Source organism: Cyprinodon variegatus, unplaced genomic scaffold, assembly GCF_000732505.1.
Source record: "Cyprinodon variegatus isolate N-32 unplaced genomic scaffold, C_variegatus-1.0 Scaffold448, whole genome shotgun sequence".
Lineage (NCBI taxonomy): Eukaryota > Metazoa > Chordata > Actinopteri > Cyprinodontiformes > Cyprinodontidae > Cyprinodon > Cyprinodon variegatus.
Window position 1 is genome coordinate 413,550 of NW_015150901.1, and position 12,388 is coordinate 425,937.

At 40.4% G+C, this 12,388-nt stretch overlaps 1 protein-coding gene across 1 annotated transcript in view; it reads right to left on the reverse strand.

Annotated features, from left to right (window-relative positions):
• The window catches only part of LOC107093830 (neural-cadherin-like), a 501,663-nt gene that overhangs the window by 403,958 nt on the left and 85,317 nt on the right, over positions 1-12,388 (reverse strand). The window contains exons 2-3 of the mRNA XM_015389130.1: positions 8,183-8,380; positions 1,903-2,128 (exon numbers count right to left, since the gene is read on the reverse strand). Coding sequence (XP_015244616.1) covers positions 1,903-2,128; positions 8,183-8,380 — 424 coding nt within the window. The remainder of the gene's footprint in view (positions 1-1,902; positions 2,129-8,182; positions 8,381-12,388) is intronic.

Below are 12,388 nucleotides of genomic sequence, written 5' to 3' on the forward strand. Positions count from 1 at the left end.
TTTTTTCTACTTGCTTTGATTCTGTTTTATCTTCCTGTATTTTAATCATGTAAAGCACTTTGCATTGTCTTTGTACTGAATTGTGCTATACAAATAAATTTGCGTTGCCTTGCCTTGCCTAGGCCATTTTCTTTTCTATTCTCTTCTAATCTGAACCATCACATTAGTTAGAGTCCAGTAAAATCCTGACACCTCATACCTGACTGCATGTTGACTCTACACTAGACTTGCACTACAATGAGAAAAATAAACCCTGAAATGTTGAAGAATGAATTTACAGCTTTTCTAATTTGGAACAAATGTTATTTGAATTTATATACCCAACTCCAGAGTTAAATGACAGGAGCCAATAAAACCCTTCATGGTGCATCAATGTCTGTATCAGTCATCTAGAAATCTGGCTTTATGAGGGGGAGTTAAATTGAAGAAGAAGAATCCCTCCTCCGTCTGCTGATCCAACTAAGGCTGCTGTGAAACCAGGAAAAAGAGGAAACTATCCGTCTTCCTCATTAGCGGAAGGCTCATGTCTGAACCATCTGTTTGTGGTGGATTAAGGCTTCCTCATGGCTGCTTGAATGAAGTCCTGAATTACATCCTACTCCAGTGTTGAGGAGAGGCGATCATGTTTCAGAGGAGTTTGTGGAGCTCTTCATTTGCCCTTATTAGTGAATTTATGGTTATTTGTTTTGTTTTTTAGTCTCTCCACTTTTCAGACACGACTAATTTGTTTCATTACTCACCCTGAGTTCACATTGACTATATTCTGTGGCAAATTGTGCCTTGGAGCAACTCCGCCTGAATGTGTGCAGGATCCAGGTCATGCATCCGGACAGCCCCTCCCCTCTCTTCTTCTGCATCTGTTTTACCCCTCCCTCATCTAACGGGCTGCGCTGCTCATCTGCCTGATATCTTTGAATTCTATTACAGTTCATTTTTGTATGCTCCAATTCATATCCTGTCATCTCAGGTCACTTCTAGATCCAGATCAACCAGATCATCCAGTCATTGATTCTCTCCTACTGGATGAGCAGGTGAAGACAGGACATATTGACTCGAAGGCAATCCCTCACACCAAGCATGCTTGTAGCGACAGTAGAGAGGAAAAACTACCTTTGAAAAGGAAGAAACCTCTAGCTGAACCAGAACCAGTCTCAGTGTGAGATGAGTGGTTGTTGTAGTTCATTTCTGAGATCGTCCAGCATAATTTATTATCATGAAGCACCTAGACAGAGGTCAACCTTTTTTAGATCTAGATATATTCATGTCTTAAAATAGCCTAGTTAAAGTACAGACAAACTTATTGGCCTTAAATGGCCAAGCTCCATCTTACATCAGAGATCTCATTGATCCTTATGTTCCTAACTTCACTCGCAATCTGCAGTTTTACTAGTGGTTCCTAGAATTTCTAAAAGTAGAATGGGAGGCAGATCTTTCAGTTATCAAACTCCTCTTCAGTTGAACCAACACAGAGTTAAACACAGAATAAGTTTCAGCTGCTTAAACTCACGAATACGTACCACCACGTACGTATTCGGCAGATGGCTGCTCCCACTGAGCCTGGTTCACTGGAGGTTTCTTCATGCTAAAAGGGAGTTTTTCCTCTCCACTGTTGCTACAAACATGTTTAATGTGAGGGATTGCCTTTGAATCAATGAGTTGGTGCAATTAACTGGTTTTCCCTAGATAGAGAACCTATAATAAATTGACTACATGATCTAGTGGACTGTAAATTGCCTTGAGATTACATGTGTTGTGAAATGGCGCTATAGAAATAAACTGAACTGAATAGAAAACAATACTTCGATTTGTTGAATATTTGGTTCATAAAATGTCAAACATTTTAAAACATCAGAAGGTTAAAGTCATGTTTTCTGATAATGGAGAGCTGCTGTGGGAACTCACGGTTGTCCCTCAGGGGTGTTTTCTGGTATCTCGATGGTGAAGGAGGCATTAGTAAACTGTGGAGGCCGCGCTCCAGCAACCACTGATATGATGGCAGGAGCGCTGCGGCTGCCCAGCCCGTCGGCAGCTGCCACCGTCAGCAGGTACTCCCTGTCACGCTGCAGAGGCAGCCCCGTCGTTCGTATCTGGCCAGTCTTCCTGTCCACTTCGAATCGACCGTCACCGCCTGCAAACAGGTGGATGGACGAGGCGTTTAATCACAGAGCAGACAGTTTAATAAACCTCACCAGCTGAAACAGAGAAGAAGCGGTGTGATGGACGCCACAGGAAACACAGGATGTGAGTTTGTCTGTGCATTGATGGAACTTAACCTGCTTCAGAATAACCAGACCTGCTGACCTTAGCGGGTCATGTGACTCTCAGACTGGGTCCGTCTGTTGGAGAACTGCTTCCTCTGATTGGCTGACAGCCCATGAATCCTTCTAGGTTTTTTTCATACTGAAGAACTGTTTAAAAAAAACGCTCACACATGCAGCAGTTTAGGATTTTATTAGTGAGAAGAGCTGTTTAGTCTCATTCAAAGCTGATTCTTTTATTACAGCTAAAACGTGCAACACGGTAAAAACCATGAAGAGGGACTGGGACATGCACAGTGGCAGTACCCAGGCTTTTAGCTACAGTAGCAGCCATTCAAAATGGCCCTTCCCAGTCAAAAGCCAGCTCAATGGCAGAAAAATCCAACTCCAACTTCCAGCACTGACTCCACCCTTTCACTCAATTACAGGGTCTGACCAGGATATGACGCTTCTCTTCTCATCTTAATGTCCACAAATCAGAAATAATATTTTAGATGTTTAAAAGGGAATAGTAGGGGACTAGCCAAGGACCAAACAAGGACCCATCAAGGAAAGTGAGGAAATTATGAATGGCTACTACTGTAGCAGTTCACTGAAAATATTAGAAATTGTATCCTCTAATTTCCCCCGCAAACTTCACTCAAATGTTCAAAATTTCAAAGCAGCAGATGCTGGAATTGGAAATTAATCAGAGAAGCTGATCTGGGAGCTGGAAGAGAGACAGACACAGCCCTGCTGATGCAGAGAGCTATGATCACTCCTCTGAAACAGTTTATTAACGCCTAAATTAACTTAAAATGTCGAAACTCAGATGTTGAATATTAGTTATTTTGTCCTAATCTTTTCAGATGAAGGCAGGGTGTGAGAAAACAATATGAGTCGTTTAATTTTACCAATAACAAACCTTTAATAAAAGTAAATTGAAACGGTGACATAAGGATGGCGCTGAAACTGAAGCCTCCACCCTCCATAAAGCAACTTTCCTCGCTGCAGCAGTTTTAGCAATATTTGTAGGTGTAGGTTCAAACTCTTACATCATTTGGGAAAACAAAGGGTTATAAATATTGACTGTGAATTATTAAATCATAACTTTTTTTGCTTTAAAATGCATCAAATGATTTGAGTTTATCCAGTTAAACTTCAAACCAGAAGAAACCCGATGTTTTAAATGTTTGCTCACCTAAACATCTAACTTCTGTTAGATAATAAGATCTGCTCCTTATTTATTCAGCTGATTTACAGTATATTCAATCATGCTGGTGAACATTCTCAGTCAGCCAAGTCATAGTCATTCCAAAAAAGTTAAAAAACATTGTACTGGACTTTGTTTCGAAGTTTGAAGAGGTTTCGCTTAGCATTCAAAATGTCAGAAAAGGGAATTATTGGCCTTGCTGAACAGGCAAGATCTATTCAGCAAGGCCAAAAATTCCCTTTTACGACCCCCTTTTCAGACACATAGACAGGTATGGGACATTGCAGGCCAACAAAAAGCCCAACGACCCTCATCCCAAAGGGGTGGACCCATTCGTCCGTTTCAATTTGAATGTTTTCTAAACGAAAACAAGGCTTTGTTGGGCTGCTGTATAAAGCCTTGAACTCAACCCTATTTCTGACATTTTGAATTAGAAAAGCTTCCTGCATGAGAAGCAAAACGTCTTCAAACAAATTCCAGTGGATTGTTTTTTTTTTTTTTTTTACTTTTTTGGAATATTCAATCATCCACACAGAAAAATCGTTCTTTCTATCTAAGCTATCCTGACTATTAATTAACGCAAATAGAGAAGAGTAAGAAAAACTATTATTTAGAGACATAAAGGTGTGAAAAGATTAGAGAGAAATCTAAAAGCAGCAGCACCACTTCCCCTCCTAGATGCTGTGATTAGGAGTAGATCGGAGCAGTCTTAACTATTCCACTCTCAGTCATGATGATTTGGCTGTATAAAAACCCTCGGGCTCATACTGAATGTGGCGCGTCTGCGGTGGTCGCGTCAACAAACCCAAATCATTTAAATCAATGCATAGACTCACAGCAGCCACGGTTGACTGCAGGCCCGGTTCCTTAGGCCCTGCAGCTCTGTAGGACACTCTGCTGGACACTGCAGCGACCTCCAACAAAGAAAGGCAAGGAAACAAAGGGGCCATTGCAGAATAGAAAGGAAGTTCTGTCCCAGAGCTCCCAGTAAGAGTTTTTTTCTCCCCACCAGTGCTTCTGCAGCCGCGCCGCAGTCAGTATGAGCCCGGCATCATACACCAAAATACTGTTAAATGTTTATGGTTTAAATGTTTTATGTGTTTTATATGTTTTTAAAAATTATATTTATTAATCAAATTGGATGTTTAAGGCCGACTGATGATAACCCAATTTAAAACATCACAGAAGATCAGCAAAAAGATAAACTTTAGCAGGGAAAGGTCGATCCACTGAGGAGCTCTGCACTGCTTGGTCAGCCGTGGTTCTGCAGTCATGCCAGCGCCATCACTTCTGAACTCTCTATTCTTCTTGTTGTCAGAATCCCAGAGTTCCTCCATGGGCTCTATGGACATTAGAGCAGTTATGGCTACTTTCTGCAGTGTGGTCATGTTCCAGGTCCTGCAGGAAAACCCACCTTCATATGGCTCGTCAGCAGAAAGAAGCCTGAAGAGCTCTTAGTTTGCTGCTAGATGGCTGCGCTAATTATGGACTTAAGGAGACACAGTGAACCAGTAGAGGACACAGCACCCAGAAAATCACTTAAATTAGCACATTCTGCGACTCTTTAGCGCACCATCAGACGTGTGACCTGCATCACCAAAATACCTGGAAACTTCTAGTAGACTGTTCTTCTTCTCTTTACCCCAGATTTATTTATTTTATTATTTATTTATTTATTAAAATAAAGCAACATAACAAAACCTGTGCAGGGGACAACTGAACTCATGAATGAAAGAAAAGGAGCAGAAAAAAGTCATAAAACTTATATCTGTGCCAATTTTCAATAAAGTATTACTTATTCAACACAGATAATTACAGCCGTACAAAAATAAAAAAACACACCATGTTTACCAATACAAATAAATAAATAAATAAAACCAACTATACATCAGTCTATCCATTGTCATATTGACTCATCAAAATGACTTTCAAGTTTCTGTTAAAGACAGGATGAGTTTTAGCTGCTTTAAGTCACTAATGAGCTACCTCCACAAATCAACACCTTTAAAATGAATACATCTTTCCATCATTGCTGTTCTGTAGCTGGATCTTCGTGGAACCAACTAAAAGGTTTAGTCCGTGAGACAGACACCCTGTCTATTTTTGAGGGTAGGCTTAAAACTTTCCTTTTTGATAAAGCTTATAGTTAGAATGGCTCAGGTTATCCTGAGCTATCTCTATAATTATGCTGCTATAGGCATAGACCTCTGGAGGACATAGGGACCACCATTTTATCATTCTGCTTTATTCTTTCTCTATTCTCCCACTCTACAGAATCTGTTAGTTCAATCTCTAACGTGCTGCTCTCTTTGCTTTTCCTTATAGTAGCTTCATCTGGTCTGTTCCTGTTTGGCTGTATGGCTGCTGCCATCAACACCTTTGTTTATAGATGTTGGGGATCAGCCTGTTTTTCAGTGTAGTCCTGTTTCTCTGACTGTGACTGGATGTGCTCTCTTCATCGGGGCCGCCTTTTAAAGTTGCCTTTTGTATCTCTGCTTCTTTTTCTATGCCTGCTTCTGTTTCCTTGAACCACAGTCAGCCTCAGCAGATGGCCACTCACACTGAGCCTGGTTCTGCTGGAGGTTTCTTCCTGTTAAAAGGGAGTTTTTCCTCTCCACTGTCGCTACAAGCATGCTTAGTGTGAGCGACTGCCTTCGATTCAATGAGTCGATGCAATCAACTGGTTTTCCTTTAAAGGAAAACTTTGAATCAATCTGACTGGATGATCTGGTGAACTGTAAAGTGCCTTGAGATGACGTGTTGTGAATTGGCGCTATAGAAATAAACTGAATTGAATTGAATCAAATTCAGCAAAGATCTTCAAACTGTAAGATTCCAAGCAAAAGGTGTCAGTGACATTTTGTGGACTTTATTTAACAGGTAATGTGGTTGAGAAATGTATGTTGCAAAGATGCATGCAGCTGGACTTGAACTCAGGATAAGGCCTTAAGTGACACTTTATCCAAATCTGCCTTGAATCGTACCACTAATGTAAATTTTTATACAGTGGGTTTCAACCCTGGTCCTGCCCTGCATTTTTAGGTTTGTCTTTTCTGCCACACCTGGTAAAAGAGATACCTGGTGTTTCAAATTGGATCAACGATTCAGTTCAGTTCATTTCACTTATCGAACAACACATATCATCTTAAGGCTCTTCTTCAAAGACTTGATGCAGTAGATTGGATAAAAGTTTCTGTGACGAAAATCAGCTGATTGCATTGCGTCTCTGACTTATAAAACCTGCTCCTCCTGGATAAGTCTTTTTGTAGATTTAGCTGTTGACTATTCAATAGTGTTTTTTATGTGGACAAACAAAAAAACCTTCCTCCTGTTCAGAGTGTCATCCTGGTTGCCAAATCAAGAGAGATGAGGACATACCACAGCTGGATTCTAGGGGATTTAGCCACAGTGAGCTTTGTTCAAATATGTTTTCAGAACGCAGAAGCTTCATAGGTTTGCAGGCTGCTGCTCTTTAGCCAACATAAAATAACTAAAAAAAAAAAACAAATGCTGCACTTTATCTCTGAAAGGATCATTAATTATAACCAATTATATGACTGTCTCAGCAACCAGGAAGTAAACAAAGACTGCACACCACACCGAGGTGTTCCTGATGTTATGAGAAAGGAGGAAAGCTGGAGTGGAGAGGTTTGAATGTTACCTCCATCCTGAGAGACAAATGGGAGGATTTTGGTAATTTTTTTACTGCTTGCTCCTTTAGGGTCATCAGACATTTTTGGGGTTGATAAAGAGTAGAATTTAACATGTTCCTCTATTAATTGGTATTCCAAAAATAGTAAAAAAAAAAAAAAAAACTTTGTTTTCAAGAGCATTCCTTACTCTGATCTTTTTATTAAAGAAACCAAACAACAGACACATGGCCCGACACAGAAGAGCGACCTCTGAGGTACATCCATGCCTTATGGACAGAGGACTTTTTTTTGAGGACCAAAATGTTCACATTTTGGACAAAGAAGACAGTGGTTTGAGAGTGACATGAAGATAGCCATGTATGTTAAGTAAGAAAAACCAACCTTAGACAGAGGGGCTGGACTCTGGATTTCTTGATTTCAGCTTTCAAAAGCCTATAATGCAGCGATAGAGTTGATTGCTTCCTGCTATCATTGCGGCCCCCACCCCATGCAGAGGAGCAGAGCACCTCCCTTTTCAGCAAAGCCAATAATTCCCTCTAACGACTGTCTCTCAGAGACAAAGACAGGTATCCGTATTGCAGGCTAACAAAAAACCCTAACGACTGCCCATTCCTAATTGGCGAACACATTTGTCTGTTTCAATTTGCTTGTTTTCTAAGCCAAAACAAGGCTTTGCTTTTGTTCCACTCAAACAAGCCTCGAAATCAACCCTATTTCTGACATTTAGAATTGAAAAAGCTTCCTGGATGGGAAGTGAAACCTCTTCAAACTTGGAAACAAAGTCCAGGGGATTGTTCTTAACTTTGTTTGGATGCACATTGTTCTCACTGCACGCTCAGTTTGGTGACACCAAATTATGTGATAGATTTTGAAGAAAAAAAACATGTTATGCAAGGTATGCCTGAAAACTGTTGGGACACATCAAACCGCCACCTGCAGCACAACCACGCAGTTGAGTTTAAAGATGTACAAAACGTTCCTTAGCTTTACGCAAAAACCTTTTTGGAATGACTATGACCTGGATGAGTGAGGAACTTCACCACCGTATCAATTGTTATCTAAAATAAAAACCAACTTACCATCAGAAAGGAAGTATTCAACTTCACCATTAAGGCCTTCATCTCCATCCTGAGCTTGGAGTTTGTACACCAGTGAACCTGCCAGGGCATCTGGGGAAACGACTGCGAGGTAGGGAGCAGGAAGCATGGTCCATTGTGGGATGTTGTCGTTTACATCCGTCACAGTCAATTCCACTCGAACCAGGTACCACTCTGGACCTGAAGGGCGAGGAGAAGGAAGAGCAGTTTAGGGTTTATGCTGTGGCAGAAAGATAATACAATGGACACTGTTTAAGGGCTATTTCTCTTTTTTCCACTCTATGCCTAGTCTGTAACCTTTAACAATTGTTTTTAAAATGTCACAGCGGCTGACTGTATGCCCTGTAATTTCACCATTGTTGATAATGTGGAGAAAAAAGACCAGAGATGCCATGGAGGATAAAGCACATGAACGAACTTTTAGGGTTTATCAATTGGCAGAAGCTCTTATTAGGGGAAAACGTTTTATCCATGAGGTCTGGTGGGATTATTGCCAGGCTCTCTTGGAGATGGATTTTCTTCTGCAGACGAGAGGAAATAACACAATATTCAGCAATGGAAGAAAGAATGAAAAACTGAGGTGCTTACTTGTTTTACACTAAACAAATAAACATTTAATTAAATGAGCAAGAAAAGCATTGATTCCAGTGACCAAAGTTTCATGACACAGTGGAAACTTAGATGTTTTCTCTAGCGTTTATTGACCAGGTATTTCAGAGATTTTGCAGCTGACCGGGGCTGAAACAATAATCCAGATTAATCGTGATTAATTGATTATTTAAATAATTATTAACAATTTAGAAATCAATTCATCGTAAACTGGAGTATAGAGACTGTAAAATATGTCTTTAGCTGACAGAGCGACCCACTTAGAACTGTAATTACATTAAATTTGTAGAAAAAATAACATTTTCATCTAAGTAAAAAAAAACAAAAAACATTTTTGTCTGTCTATATGGTGTATCCAGTACTGCTCAAGAGTAAATGTTTTAGTTTAAAAATTAAAAAAAATTTGTTAAGCAATCTTTGGCTATCATATTATTAATCAATTGATCAAAAAAAATAATCAATAAACAATTAATTGATTAACAAAATAATCATTAGTTGCAGCCCTAGGCTAACTAAATGTTGCATATGCTTAATGATAACAATCAAAAACTGAAACGAACTCTTGACCGCTCAAGGTTTACAAAGGAAAAAACATCAGTGAACAATCAAACACCCATGTTTGCTACTTAACACCATGAAATAAGAGCTGATATTTGAGAGTGAAAATCTACAAAATGATTATAGGAACTAAATCTACCATAGATTTCAATAAATTACCATAGTTTTCATCAGGCTTGTATAAACTCCTTAGTCCTCCACTTTCCTTCCTCATGAATGCTTTGCTAGCCAGAAATATTACAGCTATATAGGGAGAACAGACAACTGTGAAATCACTGAGAGGTCAATCATCTGACCCAGTGGGGTCTTTATAATACCCGAACCCAGATCAAAACGCAAACCCCTTTACAGGAAAACAGAAGACCAGCCAGCCAACAATTCCGTTTAACGACCCCTCTTTTAGTGACATAGACAGGTATGGGGCATTGGACTGACAAAAGAAGCCAAACGACTCCCATTCCAAGGGGTGGCTTGTTAGGCTGTGGTATAAAGCCTCAAACTCAGCGTAGTTCATGACATTTTTAATTGAAAAATCTCCCTGGATGGGAAGGAAATGTCTTGAAACTTGCAAACAAAGTCCAGTGGTTAAGATCAGTGCCACTGCAGAGCTAATGGTTATGCAGCGTGTCAAACTCCACATCCCACCTGACTGAGATCCTACAGGTCCTACAAGTTGATAAGTCAACAGACCAAGCCCACCGCTTTGCCACTCTGCTTGTTGATTTCAGCTCCATCTGTTCTAGCTTGGAACCTTCCTGTCTGTAGACCAGTGAATCTCTGACCAACAGATACCAGCAGCTCCTCATTCTCCCCCATCTTCCGAAATACTACTGTGCCTTACTACTAGGAAGAAGTAAAGGTTCACAGGTCAAAATATCTGGGTTGGACTGTGAATGGTGCCACGTTCTTCCTCATCAATGCGGATGATGCTGAAAACCTGCCTAAACAATGGGCGTACAGCAGCATGCAAGCTGCTCTGCAGCCAAGGAGGAACCACCACGGTGCATCATGAAGGATGCGCAGTAGATCCCTGGCTCTCCACTACTACAATAGTAGCAATTCAAATTTCACCACTTTCCTTGATGGGTTCTTGACTGGTTCTTGGCTGGTCCTTGACTGGTTCATGGCTGGTCCTTGACGGGTCCTTGGATGGTTCTTGACTGGTTCTTAGCTGTTCCTTGACTGGTCCTTGACTGGTTCTTGGCTGGCCCTTGGCTGTTCCTTGACTGGTTCTTGGCTGGCCCTTGGCTGTTCCTTGGCTGGTTCTTGACTGGTTTTTGACTGGCCCTTGGCTGGTCCTTGGCTGTTCCTTGGCTGGTCCCCTACAATTCCTTTTTAAACATCAATATTTGCACTAAAAAACTCTTTCTGTCATGATTTGGGGACATTAAAATATGAAGAGAAGCATCATCTCTTGGTCAGACCCTGTTATTCAGTGAAAGGGTGAAGTCAAAGCAAAAAAAATATGCAGGCTGGAAGTTGGAGGGGATTTTGCAGCCAATAGGCTGCCATTCAGCTGGCTTTTAACTGGGAAGGGTCATTTTGAATGGCTGCTACTGTAGAGGAGCAATCTCCTCCAAAATGCCCACAAAGGTTTAGGACAACCCAGCGCTCCTCAGAAGCCTTTCCTCTGGAGACTTCCAGTCATCAGAGACTACGCTGATGGGCTTAAACACAGCATGTCCCCCTAACACACACAGATACATTCCAGTCAAATAAAGACGGCTACATTTTCTGGGACCGACATCATCACAGAACATATATTAAACTACGCACCTTCACTTTGTCTGACAATGATGCTGCCAAGTGATGGTTCACATAACTCTGTCTTCTTCTTGAATATTATCAGCCTCATTTTAAGGTTGGGTTTTGTTTGTGTGATACTTTAATTTAGTCATTAGATCTTTGTTTCAAACATGGATAGAAGTGACACCATGAAACCAGTGTTTTACTTAAGGTTATGTTTTCCCTCTATTCTTTAAGAGATCAGAGATCTATAACCCACCAGAAAAAAAGAAAACAACACCAGACTATTGCAGCATCTAAACCAGTAATTACAATCAGCACACTTAAATGCATTGGAAACAGCAATCAAAAGAAAACATCAGTTCAATCACACACACACACACACACACACACACACACACACACACACACACACACACACACACACAGACACACACACACACAGATAGCTTTATTGGCTGTGACAGCAGGCATGAGAGGAAAAAAATTATTTGTCTATACATTTAAAGTTACTATTAGACTGAAACTACCTTTAAACATTTCCATATTGGATCCTGTTACAATCCAGCATTTTATTGGGACTTTAAAGCTTGATGTAAAGCACTGCTGTAAAACACACACTCTCTCAAGTTTTCTTAACAAGTACAAATCTGAAAAGAATTTGTATCCACTCCTCCTGAGCCAATATTCTGTTCATATTCTGCAGTGATTCAGGAGGAAAGCAGATTAGCACATCTAGAGCAGAACAGCCATCAGAATCAGGATGTGTGATGTGGAATATATTCCTCATGTGGAAAATGAAGGGATTTGGATGAAGACTTTGACTAGGCCATTTAATCCAAGAATAAGCTTTGATCTACCTCTCAGTTGATTTAAGTTCTAGGAAGTTTGCATTGTTGTTTCTACGTCCTGCTCTAAGTAGCTCCACTCATCCTCTTTAGGTCTGTCCCAATACAAATGTTTCATTTCCAACAAGGTACCGTTATTGACGCCATACAATTTCAGGACTAATTGAGCATACTTTAATTATTTATTTTGCAGAGTTAATTAGTTGATTAATTTTATTCCCGTGGCTCTAATTTGGAGCACATTTCATTTCAATGTATTTCCAGAGACAATTTAGTCAGATTGGTCAAATGTTTCCTGTTCTGAAACCAGCTGATTGGATCCAGTCAATGACTTGATCCCTTTGATCAACTGACCCATCTTTACTAACCAATGGCTACTGAACTTTAAACAGAAGGAGTGTATGTACGCTATCGCAGACACTGTGAT